The sequence below is a fragment of the Crotalus tigris genome, unplaced genomic scaffold, assembly GCF_016545835.1.
Source record: "Crotalus tigris isolate CLP2741 ecotype Arizona unplaced genomic scaffold, ASM1654583v1 scf7180000019794.865796, whole genome shotgun sequence".
NCBI classification, from domain to species: domain Eukaryota; kingdom Metazoa; phylum Chordata; class Lepidosauria; order Squamata; family Viperidae; genus Crotalus; species Crotalus tigris.
In genome coordinates this window covers 497864-519830 of record NW_024097714.1, presented here as the reverse complement: position 1 = coordinate 519830, position 21967 = coordinate 497864, and the positions used below count along the sequence as shown (strand labels likewise).

The window sequence follows — 21967 nt, the reverse complement described above, 5'->3', positions numbered from 1 at the left end:
AATAAAAAAACAGCAACAAAAAAAGAAGTAGAAATTTACAGGCTGTGCCAATTTAAGCAACAAGATTCAAATATGCATCACTCTACATACAAAAATAATTGTATATCTTTTTCCATGTTATTTGTGGTCTCAGAAAAATAAAGCAAAATACAACATTTTATATGCAGGGGGAAAAGCCCTGAAACAATTAGTAATGATATTAATTGTAATTGTGCATCAATTTTAATAACAATATAGTTAAATAGTGAAGTATTGTGAACCAACTTGAACAGTGAATCAACTAGATGTATGTTTACGAAATATAGTTAAATTCAAAGGACATATAGACACAGCCAAATGTCTCTTAGCATTTTTCCAAAGAATCCAAATTTGTAGTAAAGTAAACTGAAACTGACACAAGTACAAGTAGTCCTGTTGTAATTTGTGATGGTCAGAAAATGATTAGTTATACGACCCACCCAATTTTATGATGTTTTTTATGGCAGTTGTTAAGTGAATCACTGTGGTTATGAAATGAATCTGCAGTTGTCAAACAAACCAATGGTTGGCTATGGGCAAGGTTTTGCCAAAAAAAAAACACCCAGAAATGCTGGTTTTCGGCAAAACTATTGTAAAACTCATTCACATGACCATGGGGCACTGCAAACAACTGTAAGTATGACCCAGTTACTGAGTGCCTGAAATGCACTTACATCACTATGTGCTGGAGAGAATTCCTGAAACTTCAAATTTGGGTTTATGTCTATGGAGATTCTCAGTTGTCCAGGACATGGTTTTCCAAAAGCAACTGGAATATTTTTGGTACCAGTCAGGCATTGCACATCCTGTCTTTGCTCTTGATCTGAACAACCAAGATGTTAGTGATTTATTTAATACTAGAGACTCTCTATTTTATCCTGTACTGCAGATACATTCCCCAGCTCTGCTGCCAGAATTGTTTCTTTCAGCTTGTCCGTTAATTTGTTTTAATACACTACCATATTCAAGATATAAACTCTCCCGAAATAATCATTTCTGTTTTGAATATCACATTTCCATCAATCAATATACCAATTGAAACATTTTGCTGTTTCATTTACAATACAAACATCTGAACTTTGAAGATTTAAATGTAAAGCTCAGCCAAAGATTAGCATCAAACAGAGTTTGATTGGGAGTATGCAATCAGTATACCAAATAGTAGAAACAAGTTTCAATCAGTGAAATCACCAAACTTCCACCTTTAATTTTTTGATACAAAAGAAGTATTTTATGAACTGTAGACTCACATTCCATTTTCATTCCCATCTCAAGGCATTTTTTGAGCCGACAAAATTGGCAACGATTCCGATGGTGTTTATTGATGATACAATCTTGGTTGCTACGGCAACTATATGTCAGATTTTTCCTCACACTTCTTTTAAAAAAGCCTTTGCATCCTTCACAACTGACAGCACCATAATGACGACCTTTAAAAAGGGAGAGAAAATCTAAGAAACTAAGAAAATACGATTACAATAAAAAAGTACATTTTAAAGCAATTTTTACTTATGCAATACCCACTATTCAATGGTTCTGTCAATTTGCTTTTAACTTTATAATTTCTATAAAACTGAATTCTTGTAAATCAAAGGTCTTTCTTGGATTTTTTTGGGGGGGATGTTCTACATCATAGTAGAATTGTTTTATGAGATTGCAGTAATTAAACCAAGATATATTTTGTGTGTAAGCCAGATGGAGACCACTTATAGATAGTCCTTGAGTTACGATGGCAACTGGGACTGGGATTGCAGTCACTAAGTGATACAGAGCTATAAAGAGTGACATGACAATACCGTATCACTTAGCAACAGCAATTCAGGCAGTCCCAGATGTCATCATAACTCAAACATAAGGTAACATAATTCCGCCTCCTGTGAGTTAATAAACAGGTAGCAGAAGGAGGGGGAGGCTGAGCATAAGTTGCACATGAGTTGGGTTTGTGCCGTAATTCAGTGGAAGTGCAGGGAAGCCAGGGAAGAAAGGTGCTGGTGACTGAACGCCTTGGTGTGATCTCAGGAAGGCCAGGGAAGAAGGGTGCTGGTGGGTGAGAGCAAGTGAGGGGGAGGGAGATCATGGTGCATGTTAGTCAAAAAAAGTTGGGGAGGGAACAGACTTGCCCAAGCAACTTGTGACTTTCCCCACCGACTTCTCTTTTACCTTTGCTTGTAGGAAGCTAGCAGGGAAGATTGGTAATGGTGATCAAGTGACTGGGGGATACTGCAACCTGTTTTAAGTGTGATCTGATTACCAAACAGCCAAATTTTGTTAACATGATTGTGGGGACACTGCAAGCGGTGGAACTTTGAGGACTGGTTATAAGTCCTTTCATTCAATGACAGCATAACTTTTAACCATGACTGAATGAATGGTCGTAACTTGAGGACTTTCTATACGATAGTCATTCATTTATACAACTTATCTGTTTGTAACTATGAAAGCTCTCAGAATGGGGAAGAACTGTAAAACCAAGCTATAAAAACTATAAAGATTTAACAGAGCCAGCAGCCAAATTTATGTTAATGCTGTCACTTAAAGCAAAAACACACAGATGTTCTCTTTGCCAGTCTAGACTGAGGTGTGTTCCCCCCCCCCCTTGGGTGGTTCCTTAATTAGCGTATTCTTTCTTTCTTGATTGCTTATCCGATGCTATTTCCTGCTTTTCTGGAGACTGTGGTTACTAGGGTAGCTATGCTTGGGGTTGTTTGTTTCCTTCCCTGATTTTTGATTATGTCTTTTAAATGGAACAGGTAGTCCTCAACTTATGATCGCAGACATAAAGTGGGTCACTATGTGACTGAAACTATTTTTATGACCTTTTTTGAGGCAGCCATCAAGCAACTAGCATGGTGATAAGGCGAACTCATTGTTGCCTATGGATAATTTGTGCTGGAAGCCAGAAGTAAGTGCCAATTTTCAGTAAAAATGACATAGAGCCAGGCTACTTATGGAATTGGCTTCGTCCCATCATAGTAGCCTGCACCACCTGACCAAGCAGGGAAAATAGGTTGCAGATCCCGTCAGTTAAAGAACTCCTACTGGCAGGGTCTAGGAAGAGAGTCTTTGGCATATTCTTCCCCCAGAGGTAAAGCGGATCCTACTCTCCTGGCCTTCTGAAAAGGGGTTGAAACCTGGCTCTGGCTCTTGTGTTGGGAACGCAAAGGAGCACACAATCGTGGGATTGGTTGGTGTCACGGGAGACCTCCTTTTACCTTCGTCAACTAATTTTTACAGGCTTTAATTCTTCACGCCTCCTTAAAAATGTTTATAATTTTTAATTTTAAAACTTTAACATTGGTAATTTTCGTATGCTGCTTTATATTTTAATGTTTTATTTTATGCCACCCAGTGTCCCTCTCTGAGTGAGATGGGCGGTTCATAAATATGAAGTGTAAATTAATTAATTAATAAAGATAAAATGCAGTTTTTCTTCAATACCCCATACAATTCCATTGTTAGGCAACACAATTTCCACAATGGTGCCCCTCTCTCCTGGGAACCAAAGCAAATTTCCTAGGTGCTCTGGAAGATATTCTCACTGCATATGTGCCTAAAAGGAATAATGTGCACTTGGGGGCCAAGAAGTCTATGGAAAATTAACAATATCACTATTACAATACAGACATTAAGTCAGTTTTTTTTCTTGAAGAATCCCCACTGCTACCCAAAAAGTTTCTTTTGTTTTTAGCCTCACCAAACCTGCCTTTGAATGAAAGATTGGTAGGCAAGTGTGTCTTTTCAACCAAGTAGCTTGGCATCTCTTACCTGATGCTTTGTCTCCACAGACAACACAGTACTCTACTACTTGTGGCCGCTGGACATCAGTTTTAGCCAACAAACGTTCCACAGAGGCAGAGTCAGTGACAATCTAAAATGAAACATTTAAAATTTTTCACTATAATTTCTATACGATATTGTATTTAAAGGATGCTGCAAATTTTTTAAACATAAAACACAGCTTGGGCACAGTTGTGCAACTGCAAAATAAGCATGCAGAAAGTGAAGAAATATGGAAAATTAAAAAAAAAAAACCAGTATAGCAAGACAGCAAGGAAAAGGTTTAAAAGTGTACATGGTAACTGCTGGCATGATAAAGTGAAGAAAAGTTATAGTGATTATAGTTATAGTTATAGCCATCTACTAATTGCCTCAAGATGATGTAAACCACTGCCCCTTACCTTGTAAGGGGCAGTGGTTTACATCACTGTTGATCTATACAATCTTAATCACAGCTTTAGTTTTGCCTCTATGTTTTGATATCATCTGATTTTTGTTGAGCTGATAGTATTTCAACAATATGATTGGAGACTAGAATATAAATTCTACGGAACTATGCTAATTAGTTAAACTATGAGCCCTTTTTCTGCATGCTCTTAAGTCTGAATATCCAATATACATATCATTCTTTAACTGTGGTGTTTACCTGTATTCTGCCTGGCACAATATTATCTGTGGTGGTAAAAATAAGTTGCTTGGTATTAGAAGTCTCAGGTGCAGCTAATATTACTTTCCCTGTTCCAGTACCATCTGGACTAGCAAGTATAAATTGTTGCTTTGGGTTTACTGATGAATCCACTGCTGTCACTATTTGAATTTTCTGCCCTGTTTGTTGATCTGTGACAATCTATAACAAAAAATAAAACATGATTGTGTGAGAATAAATTGAATTCAATAAATAAGTAAAAAAACAAACAAATCAATTTTGCATGTTTTAAGTTCACCTTTAAGAATCATATGCCATTATTTTAAGGTACCAAGGATGCTGTGTTTGTTACTAAATTATAGATGCAGGTTAGGCAAAAAAGAAAAATGCTATCATAAAAATGGAAAGATTCTACCAACAGGTATTTTGAATACATACATGATTACTCAAAATGAAGCAAGAAATTGTCTCCAAACATGTATTCTTCACCACTGTATACAAATAGGAAAGAAGGCTCTCTCCCAAGATGCTTACAAAAACATAGTTCCAATAATAAAATAAAACCTCTCAAGTAGTAGATCGCTTTTCTCACAGTAAATCTGTTCCTTGTACACCATCTCTAAATAACTATAAAATTACATATTAGGTCTGAAATTATTACATGAAAGAAAAAAAAATAAAATTAATATGCTCTATTGAACAAATTTGATGCTACACATTAAGCAGAAAGATGAAACAGACTATATTTAGAAGACAAATCTATACCTGAATACGCTGTGGTGATGATACAGTGGAATCTGTGGAGATTATCTGGATGCGCTGGGAAGGGCTGGTCATCACTGGATTTTCAGATAAAGTTGACTGGACAGCTTGGACCTAAAATGATTTATGAAAAGAAGACTTTATATATGGCAAAACAATACAGTGTTTATTATTTTATTCATTATTATATAACTTAATAAATATTTTATTAAATAATTGAAATCTTTTGATTAGAGGACTGTAAAGCAGAGTACACGCTCCATATTCTCCAAGTTATAAGGCACATATTTTGCCTCCAAATTCCAAAGAATGCCTTCCAAATCAGCTCCACAGGCTCTAAGGCAGGGTGTCAAACTGCTGGCCTGTGGGCTGGACGCATCATCTGGAAGCCACACCCACTCCATTGCCAGCAATGGCAAAACCATCCTGATACGTTGCACGACATCATGTGACATTGCGAGTTTGACATGTCTGCTCTAAGGGTTTCAGGTATGCTGAATATGGGATATATGTAATTATTTTTTTGCATCCTAGACTAGAACCTTCTATCAGGAAAGAAAATCTTCAGACATGGTGCACTAATAAAACTATTTTCCATGCATTACCATTTTCTTAATAGGAAATTCAGGAAATGGAATTCAATTACCTGTGTCTTTGGATGTGGAGGTAAGGATAGTTAAAAGTATGTATGTCACATTGATTAAAAATAAATCTTCTTTAAAGGTGATAATGTAAACTATTTGAAGGGTATATGTCCTTGGAGACCAAAACATCAAGCACATTATAATATATTACAGCCCAATGCAAAAGCTAAGATAAATGAATAATTAAATAATTATTAAAATTAGAATTGTTTTTAAATTAAGTTTATGGTTGGAGGACAAAATACAGAAGGTAAAACTAAAATACTGCATGTATTAAAGCAGTGAGAATGAATAAAGAACATTAAAACTAAGCAAGCCAAAAGGAATACAAATCACCTTGGAGGAAACAAATTAACAAGATTGCTATATAATTAACTTGTCTTGTAGCAACAGCAATTACAAGAAATCTGGTAACCCTTCTACAAATATTTACTGAGATGTCAGCTAAAAGAAAGCAAGAGAGCTCTCTCTCTGATCTTGGGTGACTATATGCCATGTCCCGTTGGAAAAAAAAAAAAAGACACTTCAAGAAGACCTGTGAAATTGTTTTTATTTCCTCTAGGGGGCAGAAATAAAATCATTCTTGTGTTGGAATATTTTGAAGTCTTTCTTCAAAGAGGATGGCAAAGCCCCATAGTGCTTTACAGTACTCATTGGGTAGTTTACAATGTCAACATTATTTGCATATTGCCCCCAACAACCTGTGTCCTCATTTTACCGACCTCGGAAAGATGAAAGGCTAAGTCAACTTTGAATCCCATTAAGACCAAACTCCAGGTTGTGGGCAGAGTATGTCTGCAATACTGCATTATAACCATTGCACCACCAGGGTATTACATAAAGGATCTCCTATGAGATAGACTAAGGATGTTTAATAAATATTTTGAAAGAGAGAATAGTTTTTCAAATATACTATAAAATGTAAAATAGATGTTGTGGACAAGTCCTGATAAATGTTTCTTATTTATTTATATAGAAAGCCAGTTTGGTTCATGCTGAAGGCATCAGGTTGGGAGACCACAAGTTCAAGTCCCATCTTAGCTATGAACACCAACTGGGTGACTTTGGGCCACTCACTCTCTTAGCCCAACCTACTTCAGTGTTGTGGGGAAATAGGAAGAAGGTATGTTGGATGTTTGCCACCCTAAGTTATTTGCAAAAATAATAAAGGTGGGATACAAAATAAATAGATAGATAGATAAATAGATAAATATAGCTGTCCATCTCAAATTAATGACTTAGGGCAGCTAATGTTAGAAAAATATTTTAAACAAATTAAAATTAAAACAACACACAAAATAGCAACCATTGTAAAAACAGATCCATCAGAACTATCCAATGCACTGACTCAACTCTACATTGTGACACCCTCCCCAGGCCTTTAAGGCCTTACAGAAGATAAGCTCTTTCTTTCTTATTTTGAAAATAAGACTTATTTAATTTAAATATCCTTTTGTTTTATAGTACTGACTATATATGTCATTTCCAAGAAGATGGCAAGTTAAGAGACATTAGTCATCAATCTGCTTCCTAACTGAAGGGAGGTGTGTTCTTAGTTGTCTCTTAGAACAGAATTGTAGGAAGGGGAATTCCAAACAACACCTCCAAGAGAATATTATTTGGAACATTATTTTATATAGACAAATGTGGTCAATTTAATAGTTCAACTCCGATATAAATAGTTATGGATTAATAGACTTCTTTCAATGTTTCATTGATGTGGCATCTACATCTGCTTAAGATATAACAGTAAGCAACAATTTGCTGTAACAGTATAAATACATGCAAGAAGGCAGAATGAACAAGCCTAAAGTTCATGCAGTAAGATGAGTCCACTGTCTGATATTATCTATCAGTCTTGACATTCTACCAAAATTTATTTTCATGTTCATCTGAAGGCCTAAAAAAATATTTTATTCAAATGTTTTATACACACACACACACACACACACACATATATGACAATATAAGCAAATAAACTTTCTGGGACACATTGTACTGTTTCTACATTACTTTTTGAAGTAAATAGTATCATGTCTTTCAAAAAAAAAAATACATAGCACCTAAATATTCAAATAAATCATCTTAGTATCCTTTCATATAAATGTCAAAAAGAAATCAATTATACACAGATATAAAAAGAGTTGAAGGCTAAATGACTAACACATATTAGTCATTTATGTATGATCAGAATGGAGCCCGGAATTTTGGCTGTAACATGTTGCAGGCATAAATCGAGGCAGCACATGACCAGATTTGATTTTATAACTTATTACAACAGTTGTAAATCAAGTTACTATGGCCAAAAAGCAAATCACACCATTAAATGAAGTTTGATGTTATGACGGAGTCCCCCAAGGTATTTATGACACACTTCTGAAGTTCCAAGACTCTCGTCTCACGGTCACATGATCACATGTTGGATGTTTGGCAGGCAGCCCACATTTACAGCTATTTGCAGTGTCTCATGGTCATATGACCTTGTTTTATCACAGTTTTGCTGGAAACTGGCATTTACTTCTGTAACAAATTATCAGTGTGCTTAACAACCACAGTGTTGACTTAATGATCATGGCATTTACTTTACAACAATTGCACTCTTTTAATGGCCAGCATAAAAAAGGTTATAAAACCGAGTCATGTGGATGAACCGTTTTATGGCCATTATGACTTATGGCTGATAGGCAAGCTCCATTATGGTTTTATTTGTACTACATATTGAGAAAAATCCAGTTCCAAAAAAAAACTTTTTACTTTAAACACGGACAATATGTGTCTTTTTCTGACTTATTTTAACTAGAAATACAATTAACAATGATCTCAAAAAATGCTCCATGAAATGTTATTTAAAAATGTTTAAGTCTACAGCTATAAATAGATGGGCATTATCACAGAATGAGTCAAAAATGTCTACCACAGTCTAGGTTTTTATACAAAATAAGGTTATTTATTTATTTTATTATTTATTTATTTGCTGGCCATCTTGCTTTGAAGTGACTCATGGTAGCTTACAAGATTAAGGTATTTAGGATAGATAACTTATTTGCAGTTCTTCAGCTTCGTCCTTGATATTATATTGCCAACATTTTGAATTAAAAGAAACAGACCAATGATACAAATATATAATACAAGATCCACTTATAGCGGAATACTAATTTTTCCCCAGAAGAGAAGATAGTTAGCACAATACAAGTACTTTTCATTCAGAAAATTGCATGGCATTTTGGAAATGGACATGAGGTACAGGAAATGTCAGATGTGCCACTGCAGAATTATTTGCCACACGCAATAATATATATCTAGCTCTGTTGTTAAACAATTGACATTTGAAATAAAATATGCAGTTTTAAAATTTAATTTCAAACAGTTTTGTATTATCTGTGCGTATGCATGCGTTAACACAATGAATATAACAAACAATTTTTTTCTTACTAGCTCACCTTTACATATCTTAGTTTAAAACAGCCTTTGGAAACCTGCTTCTATCCAGATGGTTTTAAGAAAAACTCTCATAATTCCAAGCCACCATGGCTAATAGTAGTATTAGAAAGTACTAATTTGGGAAAGATTGCATTAGACAATTTTGAAATAGGCAAGCACATAGTTTGCTTACTACCAGACTTATTCTTAAGGAATGCAGTAACAATCTGACTTCGATAATGCAAAATCAAATACAGTAATGTATTTTATCAGACAATGTTAATAATTATTGTGATTGTTATAAAAATAGTTACAAAGTATGAATTAACATACTTATGAATTAAGGAATATTGCTCACCATATAAAGGATGTGAAGCAATAACATACATCAATAACTGATAATTATGATTAAAACTATTAGTTAAAATCAGTATGAAAAAAATAATGGCCTTTTCCAAACACTTAAAATATTCCCAATTTGTAAATCCATTCATTTGATAAAAATATTAATAATTTATTATCAGTTTAAATTACTGTAAAATGTCATTTAATAAAAGATTACTAAAATAATGCATAAATACTACCTATATATTCTATATATACATTTAAAGAACAATCTTATCTATTAGTAATCTTAGAATTATTTGCTTCAAGCTTGAAACTATACAGACTCCAATACTTACAGTGTCAAATCGTTCTGCAGTTTTATTTACATTTTTCCTCAGCAAAGATCTTTGGGCAAAACAATTGAAGAAAACTGAAGACATCAGTTTTATTCTACTCCCAAGTGTTGTATCTAAACTCCATTTATAAAGATTCCAGGGATAAAATGACAAGAATTATTTAAAAATGCCCTCCCCATGACCCTGTTCCTGTGAAGGTCAAGTACACTATCACTCCCTGTAACCAAGGAAGCAGAATCGACGTGTTCCTGCTGTTTTGCCAGCTGCTGAAGCAGTTTGTCTAATAATACAATTAATTTCACTGGGAAAGATGTACCTAGGTTATAGAGCTTTCTCCTTTGTCTATCCTGGATCCTACTATGATTATTCAATCAATAAAATAGTAAATTTTATCAGAAAATAATTTTGTTATTCTCCGATACATTGCATGCCAATATGAAAGAAAACAACAATAAAAACTTTTTATTGTATTTTGTTTACGAATCATCTGCCATCTTTGCAGTTTATTAAATTAATATCTTTTAAAAATAGTCTTTATTAAATTGTTGCGTGCCCATCAAAAATATATTAGAATTTATTTATACATTTATTTATAAAGTATTTATTGGAAAACTATAAATCCCCATTTTAATTCTTGTAAGAGAACTACTGTAATTTAACATATAATACAAGAATTACAAACAGTTAAGAAAACTATATTGATTCAAAACTCAAATAATTGATATGTTGCCAAAGTACTATTTTAAGAATTATTTTCATTTGGAAATAAATGGAAATATCCATAAAAGTGAATAATACAAATTATACATATAAATGATTCCACAAAGTACTGAAAGGCAATATTCTTCAGAATGCAGATAACTTTTTATTGCACAAATTCCTTAAATCATTCATGAGATTGCCAAATAATCTTTTCTCTATAAGCATCTGATTCTGACCCGCTAGCTGAGTAATATTTCTGTCAGGAAATGTTCTCCCATGTTCTCGCCTTTTTAGATTACCACTCAAATACAGTGAGGTAAAAATTATTTGATCCCCTGCTCATTTTATACGTTTGCCCACTGACAAAGAAATGATCAGTCTATAATTTTAAGGGTAGGCTTATTTTAACAGTGAGACAGAATAACAACAACAACAACAAAAAAATACAGAAAAATGCATTTCAAAAAAGTTATAAATTGATTTGCATTTTAATGAGTGAAATAGGTATTTGACCCCTTTGCAAAACATGACTTAGCACTTGGTGGCAAAACCCTTATTATCAATCACAGAGGTAGATGTTTCTTGTAGTTGGCCATCAGGTTTGCACACATCTCATGAGGGATTTTGTCCCACTCCTCTTTGCAGATCCTCTTTAAAGTCATTTCGAGGTTGATGTTTGGCAGCTCGAACCTTTAGCTCCGTCCACAGATTTTCTATGGGATTAAGGTCTGGAGACTGGCTAGGCAACTCCAGGACCTTAATGTGCTTCTTCTTGAGCCACTCCTTTGTTTCCTTGGCTGTATGTTTTGGGTCATTGCCATGTTGGAATACCCATCCACGATCCATTTTCAATGCCCTGGCTGAGGGAAGGAGGTTCTCACCCAAGATTCGATGGTACATGGCCCCGTCCATCATCCCTTTGATGCGGTAAAGTTGTCCTATCCCCTTAGCAGAAAAACACCCCCAAAGAATAATGCTTCTACCTCGTTTGACTCTGTTTGATAGTGTTCTTGGGGTCATAGGCAGCATTCCTCCTCATCTCATCTGACCACAATACTTTCACCCAGTTCTCCTCTGAATCATTCAGATGTGCACTGACAAATTTCAGATGGGCCTGTACATGTGCCTTCTTGAGCAGGGGGACCTTGCGGGTGCTGCAGGATTTCAATCCTTCATGACGTAATGTGTTACCAATTGTTTACTTGGTGACTATGGTCCCAACTGCCTCGAGATCATTGACAAGATCCTCCCGTGTAGTTCTGGGCTGATTCCTCACTGTTCTCATGATCACTGAAACTCCACAAGGTGAGATCTTGCTTGGAGCCCCAGACTGAGGGAAATTTACAGTTATTTTGTGTTTCTTCCATTTGCGAATAATTGCACCAACTGTTGTCATCTTTTCACCAAGCTGCTTGGCGATGGTCTTATAGCCATTCCAGCCTTGGACAGATCTACAATCTTGTCCCTGACATCCTTGAACAGCTCTTTGGTCTTAGCCATGGTGGAGAGTTTGGAATCTTATTGATTGCTTCCTTCTGTGGACAGGTGTCTTTTATACAGGTAACAAACTGATATTAGGAGCACTCTCTTTAAGAGAGTGTTCCTAATCTTAGCTCGTCACCTGTATAAAAGACACCTGGGAACCAGAACTAATGCTAACTGATAGGGGATCAAATACTTATTTCACTCATTAAAATGCAAATCAATTTATAACTTTTTTGAAATGTGTTTTTTTGGATTTCTGTTGTTGTTATTCTGTCTCTCACTGTTAAAATAAACCTACCATTAAAATTATAGACTGATCATTTCTTTGTCAGTGGGCAAATGTACAACATCAGCAGGGGATCAAATAATTTTCCCCCTCACTGTATAGTTAAGAAAGATACCATCTAAAACTGACAGAAATAAGATCATGGCTTGTAAAAGTCAAATAATAGCTAGTTCCTTCCCATTTAGTGGCTATTATTCTTATAGATGTCCAGTAAATATTTTCCTTCTCCAAGTTACCTGCATATGTCAAATGAAAAAGCAACGATCCTTTTCATGATATTCATGAGTCATGAACTTTGGAATGTGCACAAATTTTGATTATCAACTTTCTACTTTAGTACTGGGCAAAAGAAAACTGTTTCTTTTGTATTTTCAAAATTAACATCCTCTGAATTACCTGTATAGGAAACATTTTAAAAAAGGAAAAGCTACCAGATACCTTTAAATAACAGCTTGCTACTATGAACCAAAAGGTTGACTTTGTAGTCATAGAATCAGATCAAAAGACACATTTAGAGAACCTACAATATTTTACTTGGAACATCCTCCAATTATTAATATGCATGAAATAATGGCAAATTAAATCAACAGTGGTCATTTTGGAGCTGAACTTTAGCTCAGGTATATGCAAAATAGCGCATGTGGCCACTAATGTTCTATAAACCTTTTTGCTCACTAAGCCTATTGCTTCATCTGATTTTTAATGTTTGGATAAAAAATGCTTCTTGATCACACATAGGCTCCAAAGACATTATTAAAAAATAAAAATGGTGCATTTGTTGTTGTTAGTTGCAAAGTTGTGTCCGACCCATCACGACCACATGGACAATGTTCCTCCAGGCCTTCCTGTCCTCTACCATCTTCTGGAGTCCATTTAAGCTCACGCCTACTGCTTCAGTGACTCTATCCAGCCACCTCATTCTCTGTCATCCCCTTTTTCTATTGCAATCTAATGTTCTCTCTGGAGTTATCCCTATCTGCTCAGCAAAAAACAAAACAAAAAACCCTCTCAACTAACAAAAAGCTCTATGTAAGGCAGCAAAAAGCAACCTCAACAATCTGCCTTCTGGTAAAAATCTAATTTAGTAGCCATTTTGTGAAAAAGACAGGCTTTTCTGTGGTGGCCATTTTCTGACAGTAACATTTACATATTATGAACATTCAAAATGTGCCCACAATTCAAAAGAATTGTCATCATTAAAAATACAGTAATACATATCAATAAAAAGAAAACCTACCTAATTAAAATAACTTACTAAAATGGTAGGGTTTCAGACATAATCTGTTTCAAAAAATTGCATTAGCCAGTAAAAATATTAAGACATAATAAGTAGCTTATGAAAAAGAGAGAAAATAAAAAGTGAGATATGTAATACAGGTAGTCCTTGACTTGCAACAGTTCATTTAGTGACTGTTCAAAGTTACAACAGCACTGAAAGTGACTTATAATATTTTTCACACTTATGACCATTGCAGCATTCCCAGAGTCACGTGATCAAAATTTGGACACTTGGCAACTGGCTCATATTTTAACGGTTGCAGTATTGCAGGGTCATGTAATCACCTTTTGCAATCTTATGACAAGTGAAATCAATGGGAAATAGATTCACTTAACAACCGAGTGACTAATTTAACAACTGCAGTGATCCACTTAACCAATGTGGCAAGAAAAGTGGGGCAAAACTCACTTGACAAATTTCTTACTTGGCAACGTAAATGTTAGGGCTCAACTGTGGTACTAAACTGATGACTACCTCTATCAGATGCAGGTGAGGAAAAGAAAAGAATACATAATTAGTGAGTTGGAAGGGACCCTGGAGGTCTTCTAATCTATCCCAGACAAATGGCTGTCTAATCTTTGTTTAAAATAGTCCAGTGATGCATTACCCATAACTTCTACAGGCAAGCCATTCCACTGATTAATCTCAAGTTCAGGAAATTTCCTCTTAGTTCTAGGTTGGATCTCTCCTTAATACCTTTCTCTTTGTTGCTTCTTGTTCTGTCCTTAGGTGCTTTGGCTCCCTCTTCTCTGTGATAGCTTCTCAAATATTCAAAAATTCAAAAGGTTCAGAAAAAAATTCAAAACTGAAGCTGTTACTTCATTTTTTGCAAGAAAAATTCAGAATTTTAAAAACTTTTCTTCTACTGCAAATAACCAAAAACATTTTTCTTAAATCTACATTGATATGGGATACATCTTGGTATTAGATTTTTCCAAACTTGATTATTTTACTTGAAAACCACATACATTAAATGTACATACCTATCTAGTTATACTTTTAGGTGCAAAAAAAAGAAAGAAATTAAAGAAATAAGGAAAAAAAAGAAATATAGTTATATTACCATTCACTAAATCTCTATTCTTTTCCAACTTTGCCAACCAACCTCCCTATATACACATTGCTTCAAACATTCCCTTTTCTTCAACTTCTCACCATTCTATTTTTAAGGATCTCTTCAACTTCATCCATGACACCTCAATCTTCTCTCAAACGATTCACACTTTTGTGTGTATGTGTTTGTACGTGTGTGTGTGTATGATATACAACATTTAGAAATGTTATCAAGTATTCAGTTGAATAGAGGAATAGGAACAAAATGAGAGGGCACATAAAAATGATTCATCATTCAGAAATCTAAACATGAATGAAAATGGTGACTGTTCAGTGACTCTCTGCTTAGCAAAATGATCTATTTGTTTCCTTTGGCACTACACTTTCAAGCACAATCTCTGGCCTGGAGGGGTTTCAACTTTATCTTACCTTTTGCTAGGGCTTGGCACACAATGAGTGATCAGTGACGATATTACTCAGGACATCAATATTTTAACACTTTTACCTTACATATTTGGAACATCCCATATTTGCAAAGTCCCTTAACTCCAAGTATATATGTAGAGAAAGAGGACACCCTTTTGCGGTGCTTGGAGGCTGTGGAGGTCTGGATGGGGATATAGAATTCAACTGAATCCGAGTAAGATGGAATTGCTGTGGATGCCCCCCCCCCTGCACTGCACTGCCCCAGAAACTTGGATGTCCTCTTGACTCCATGACTCCCGCTCAAAGAGCAGGTGACAGGTTTTTTCCAACTTTGTGTTGTATACCAGTTTTATCCCTTCCAGGACAGGGAGGCCCTCTGCTCGGTCACTCATGAACTGCATTGTGTGCTAGTGTTCAGGTTCAATTCAAGGTAAGTTGGGAATCAGAATAGAGCTGGAAGGGACCTTGGCGGTCTTCTAGTCCAGCCCCCTGCTCAAGCAGGAGACCTATATAATTTCAGACAAGTGGCTGTCCAAAGTGGTGGTTATTACCTATAAAGCCCTACATGACATTACACCTGGTTACCTATTGAACTGCTTCGCCCCATCACATCAGCCAGTCTCACATGCTCAGGCACAGAAGGCCTGCTACAGACCGATCATTCAAAGAATTTCAACTGGCAGTCAAGGAAGAGGGCGTTTTCTGACACTGCCCCTGCACTGCGGAGCATCTTGCCCTCATATGTGAGGAAAGCCCCCAATCTTTTGGCCTTCCATAAAAGGGTGAAAACTTGGTTGTATAGCCTTGCAGGTTATATAGCCATGGGGTTAATTGGCCCCATGAGACAACCCTTCCCCCGCCTGTATTAACCTCCCCATCTTGGAATTCTCTATCTTTTATAATTTTTCAATGTTGTTTTGTTTTTTTAAAAGAATGATCTTAAATTCGTCTTTTAATGCTTAATTTTATTGATTAAATTGTACATCACTCAGAGCCCCTCTCTGAGGTAGATGGGCAGTTACGAAATGTGTTTGATAAATAAATAAATAGCAAAAAGTCCGATTTCTATGTTAGTGATAGCTTGAGATGACGCAACTTCAACACTATAAGGCAGGGGTGTCAAACTCAATTTCATTGAGGGCCTCATCAGCATTGCGGTTGCCCTTGGGGGGCTGGGTGGGTGTGGCCAGGGTGGGTGCAGCCTACTGGGTGGGCATGGCTGGAGTGGGTGTAGCCTACTGGGTGGGCATGGCCAACTTTACATCGTTCGCGTCAAGGGTGCCTTTGTGGGTCTGGGCAGGAGTGGGACAGATCTGAGGGTCTCTGGCAGAAGGAGGTGGGACTGGGGCAAGTGCCAAGGCATGGTGCATTTCTTCATTCCTCACAAAGGGTGACACCTCCCTAGCATGCACCCAGGGGGTAGGGCCGATGCGGCAGGGCTGGTTCCTTGCTGTTTCTGGACGGTCTTGTGGAGCTAAGACTGAATGTGTTTCAGCATAGATGGCCACCACAAAATTGTACATTGGCTCCCGGCTGGCCTGGGCCAGGGCCAAGGCAGTGGGGCCGTTCCCTCACTGCCTCCAGGATGGCTTCGTGGGCCACATGAAACCACTTCGCAGGTCGCATCTGGCCCCTGGGCCTTATGTTTGACATGTCTACTATAAGGCATCCTTTCATGTTCTTGAATTGTGCCACATCCCCCTCAGTCTTCTCTTTTGAACATTTTCAGTTCTTAGTATATCTCTTGTAATACTCTGGGCTGCCTTTCAACAGTTGTACCTATGAATCCTGCTTCCATGAAACAGGGCAACAATACTTGAGGTCTGAACAATATATAATATAGCAGAACTATTACTTCTCATAATTTGGAACCTATGTTTCTATTGATGCAGAGTAAAATTGTATCTGCCATTTCTGCAGTCATATCCTTCTGCTCATATCCATGTTGCAACCAACTATTATTCCTAGATTATTTTTATAACAAATCATGCAATTGATTTCTTTTCCTTACAATGAATTTTGGATTTCTATTCAATTTAATTGGTTCTTTCTCAGCCCATTTTTCTGACACATAAAGACCATTTAAAATTATATTCCTCTTGTATAGCATTATTGTTCTCTTCAGTTTTGCATTTTTGCAGGGTTAATGAGCATTCTCTTTATTTATTCACCCAACTCATTAACAACAACAAATAGGATCAAGAACAGTGCAGTACCCCATCCATTACTTCAGCTTGTTAGGAAATCACTAATAAGCACTATGTAGTATTTTCAATTCATTTAATTGTCTTGCTATCTAGACCAGGGTTTTTCAACCTTTTCGTCAATTGTACCACTTTTAAAATATGGCAACATTCGAATACCACGAGTCACCTAGTAAGGTGTCAAAAACTTGATGACCAAAAAAAAAAAATGGAAAAAAGTGATAAAGTACAGGTAGTCCTTGACTTACAACAGTTTGCTTAGTGACTGTTCAAAGTTACAACGGCACTGAAAAAGTGACTTATGACCATTTTTCACATTTATGACCGTTGCAGCATCCCCAGGGTCATGTGATTTACATTTGGATGCTTGGCAACCGATTCATATTTATGATGGTCATTTTTCCAGGGTCATGTGATTGCCTTTTGCAACCTTCTGACTAGCAAAGTTAGTGGGGAAACCAGATTCACTTAAGAACCATGTTACTAATTTAATCTCTCTCTCCTTTCTTTCTCTCTCCCTCCCTCTTTCTTTCTCCCTCCCTTTCCCTCCCCTTTTTCTTTCTTCCTCTCTCTTTCTCCCTCCCTATCTTTCTCTCCCTCTCTCTTTCTCTCCCCCTCTCCCTCCCTCCCTCCCTCCTCCAATCAAGGATCGATTTGGAGGTGCGGAGGGGAGGGGAGTGGCTGAGGACTGCCCCTGTGACCTTGAAGCAGTCACCTTTGGAAGTACCAATGCTGCTCCAGTCAGGCTCAAGCCGGGCAGAGCGGGCGATGGGAGAGGAGCGAGCTGATCCCCTTTCCATCAGCTGTACTCCAGTGCGCCTTCCGGGCCAGCGGGGCCTACAGTAGCGCCGGGATTGCACGGCTCCCCAGGAAAGGGACTTCCTGGCCGCACTTCTCAGGGGGTGGGGTACCAGGGCGCAGGGCTAATCAGGAGCCTGCATGAAGAACCATGCCCTTTCTGTGGGGGAGGAACACAATGAGGGAGCCAACCAATCACGGGACATAGATTCTGATGGGTGGGCAGCCTGAGCCGAGGCGGCGGTGATTGTCTCAAGCTGCCGCCGAGGCCTGATGAGGCCATGCTGCGCCTGACAGGCAGCAAGTAATGGCCAATGAGTGCTAGGCGGGGATGGTACTTGAGACGTGTCTACTGCATGTGCGGCACCATTGTGGCTGTCAAGCCCCATGGGCTCGACATTCCTATGAGGGAGGGGGCCACGCAGTCGGCCGCTGGAAACGCCATGCAGGAAGAATAGCTGACGGCAGCCTACTGGGCGGTGTGTGGGACTCCAGTGCACCCTAGGAAGGCCCAGCGGCGCCTGGTTTAGCAGCTGGCCAGCACTCCATTGTGGCCAGCTCCAGTGGGGCGGGATTCCCTGGCATCACAGAACGCGGCGTGGCAAAGTCACTGATGGGCGGGGTATCCCATGGAGGCTGCCAGTGCCTGGTTGAAGCAGCTGGCTAGTGCTCCGTTGTAGCCGGCTCCACCGCCGGCAGCAGGGATCCCCCACAGCTTGCGACTTCTGCTGCGGTACCCGGATCGGTTTCCCAGCGTGTGGGCATTGGAATGTTCGATCGGTATCGGAGCTCAGCGAGCCCGGAGTAAGGGAGCAGCCATCCCCGCCCACGGCTGTCCCCCGAGTCACCATCAGATGCCTATTACAGGCGGGCGGCCTGAGCCAACAAGGCACTAGTGATTGCCTCGAGCCGCTGCCGCGATCCGATGACACCGTGCTGCACCCGACAGGCAGCGCGTAGTGGCCAATGAGTGGCGGGCGGGGGTGGCACTTGAGAGGTGGCTACTGGCTGTGTGGCACCATTGTGGCCACTTTGATCGGTATTAGGAGTGGGGAGCGAAGAGCTGAGCTCAGCGAGCCCGGAGCAAGGTAGCAGCCCTCCTGCCCACAGCTGGCACCCGAGTCACCATTCTGATCAGCATCAGCAAAACAAATGTGGGCCTGGATTCCCACCTGCTGCCGTGGGATGAGTCCTCCGGGAGGGTGTGCAGTCTGGCCGCTTTGCTTTCCCCTCTGTAAAGCTGGGCACCTCGGGAAGAGGAGAGGGGGAAAAGACTCAAGCCCCAGGAAGCAATGTGAGGGCCATGAGGGGTATCGCAAGCTTGCGGGAGGGGAGAGAGGAAAAGAAAATGGAAGAGAGTGAGGCCACAACAGAGAGAGAGAGAGAGAGAGAGAAAGGGGAAAAGAAGGAAGGGACGGTTGTGAGGTTGGCACTCAGGGCCGCGACGTGAGCGGTCTCAAACACCTACCTGTGAGTGGATGCTTCTGTCCCCTTCAGGCTCGTGCTTGCTTCTGAAGAAGGGGGAGAAGGGCGACACGGATCCTACACAAGTCCCTGGGGAGGGCGGGGCCTCGCTCTGCGCCTGTGCTCTTCACGCGCCCTCAGTAGGGTTCCTGCAGGCCGTCGCCAAGCAGCATGTTTTCAATTTCAACAAGCGAGCTGGGAAGGAGGGGGGGGGAGGAAGGTGACACCGCGTACCACCAGCCAGGTGGTCACGTACCACTAGTGGTACGCATACCACGGTTGAAAAGCCCTGATCTAGACCTTACATAACTGGATATTATTTGGAAGTTAATGGGTCACTTTTTAAAATATTTTATCTCACCTTTATTATTTTTTTATAAATCTCAAGTTGGTAAACATACCTAACACTCCTTCCTCCTCCTATTTTCCTCATAACAACTCTGTGAGGTGAGTTGGGCTGAGAGAAAATGACTGGCCTAAGGTCACCCAGCTGGCTTTCATGCCTAACACAGAACTAGAACTCACATGCTCCTGGTTTCTACACCAGCACCTGAACCACTAAACCAAAATGACTCTTTTTGTCATTAGAATTAGAATATATTTAAAATTAGAATATATTTAAAAATAAGGGTATCTTTAAAAGCACGTTGTCAATGTGTCGTTAAAATTATGATATAGTTAACATTCCACAATTTAATAATAAAATTACTTAATAAAAAAACCCTAAAATTAAACTGGCAAGTTTTATTCAAATTCTTTATGATTAGCATACCAACATGCTTATATGTTTCCTTTATGATCTCTATAATCTTTCTGTAAAACGTATTTAATATAACACCACAAATAATATTCAAAACTACAGATAACACAAAGACTATTTGCAATTATTATCTTAGTTTCATGTAGTGTTTTTTAAAGCCAGGTAAGAATTATTGTAAAGTTCAAACAAAATTAAGAGATACAATTATAAGTTGCCAATTTTATTGTTTTTGTTAGGAGAAAACATGGGCAACTCTTCTGCCAGAAGTATGAGGAAACACACTATATGAGGTAGAGATCTTTATTAATTTGATTCATGAGCTTAACAGTTTTTATGATCTGGGAATGAGTCAACTATAATCTTGTAATTTGCAACTGACAGCAGAGAACAACTTGTATTATTCTGACTCAAGGACAAAAAGCAAATAATATTTTGATTTAGAAAGATTTTGAAGGCTTATTGCTCATGTCTAAAAGAGTTCATGTAAGTTTTTAGCTAAGATTTCTACAAGGAAAATGAAAGGCATGGAATATGGCTGAAAATTCAAATGTGACCTGTCTTTTACCTTTCTATCAAGCTGCATTGATTGGGACAGACATTTTTTCCAAATTTCTTGATGGACATTTTGTCCATATAAATAATGTCTATTAATACAAAAGGGATGCCTTTATATTTTATGAAATAATAATCATTGTAATATGAATAATTGCTACTTTAGAAGCAATTGATTGGAAACAGTAGTTTCTTTATAAAAATGAACCGAGAATACTGTAATATTATCCATCACTCACCTCAGCCACCTGCTGTGTCTCCACTATTTGTTGAGCCAGCACCTCCATATTGGTTGCCATGGTGAAAGATCATTAGAGAACCTGTTTGGAGGGATGCCAGTAACTTCTATCAGGCACAGTAAAATTAGAAATTTTATCATTTTTATTATTGAAAATAATTACATTTATGCATAATTCTAACTAAACAGAAAGATATTTTAAATATTATGTAATGATTTATGGCTGCACATATTTTAAAATGATTCTAAACATTTTTATTGGAACATGTATAATATGCTACACTTGCGATTTTTTTATAAAAAGTATACTTTATTAAATTAACAGGAAATGGGGCTTTATAATTGTAGTCGCCATGTTGCCATCAGAAAAAAATCAAGTTTAGGACTTATTTATTATAGTTGCACAGTACACTAAGGTTTGTGTAGCATTAATGTTCATTGGGGTTCAAACTTCTGCTCATCCCAAAGATGAAGAATTTAATTACCCCTATAGTATCCACTCACCTTTCTGCCAATGCACACTATTCTAGAAACTTTTACTCTGCTGGCATTCCTCAAATAAATGTGTTGTTATTATCTTACGGCCATAATTGTGACTGGAAATCCATTTGTAAGTCTGTGGTCATAAGTTGAGGCACCCATGTGACTGTGATTAATTTTCCAGCTTTTTTTGTAGTGATCATTAAGTGAACCCATTCAATTGGGTACTTTTTTTTGCAGGAAACTGGCAAAATGCCAGTTTCACAAATTATGATTATATAATGCTGTGA

General features: G+C 38.0%; 1 protein-coding gene across 6 annotated transcripts in view; it reads right to left on the bottom strand.

Moving 5' to 3' along the window:
- Positions 1-21967, bottom strand: part of NR2C2 (nuclear receptor subfamily 2 group C member 2) — a 59159-nt gene that overhangs the window by 26153 nt on the left and 11039 nt on the right. For 2 of the 6 annotated variants that reach the window (XM_039364542.1, XM_039364543.1), the window contains exons 2-6: positions 21199-21279; positions 5207-5317; positions 4442-4642; positions 3784-3886; positions 1269-1448 (exon numbers count right to left, since the gene is read on the bottom strand). In XM_039364542.1, coding sequence (XP_039220476.1) covers positions 1269-1448; positions 3784-3886; positions 4442-4642; positions 5207-5317; positions 21199-21258 — 655 coding nt within the window. In that variant the 5' untranslated portion in view covers positions 21259-21279. Of the gene's footprint in view, positions 1-1268; positions 1449-3783; positions 3887-4441; positions 4643-5206; positions 5318-9287; positions 9878-9950; positions 10999-19651; positions 19843-21198; positions 21280-21967 lie in introns of those variants that run through there. The other 4 variants (XM_039364544.1, XM_039364541.1, XM_039364546.1 and 1 more) reach the window with 4 other exon arrangements.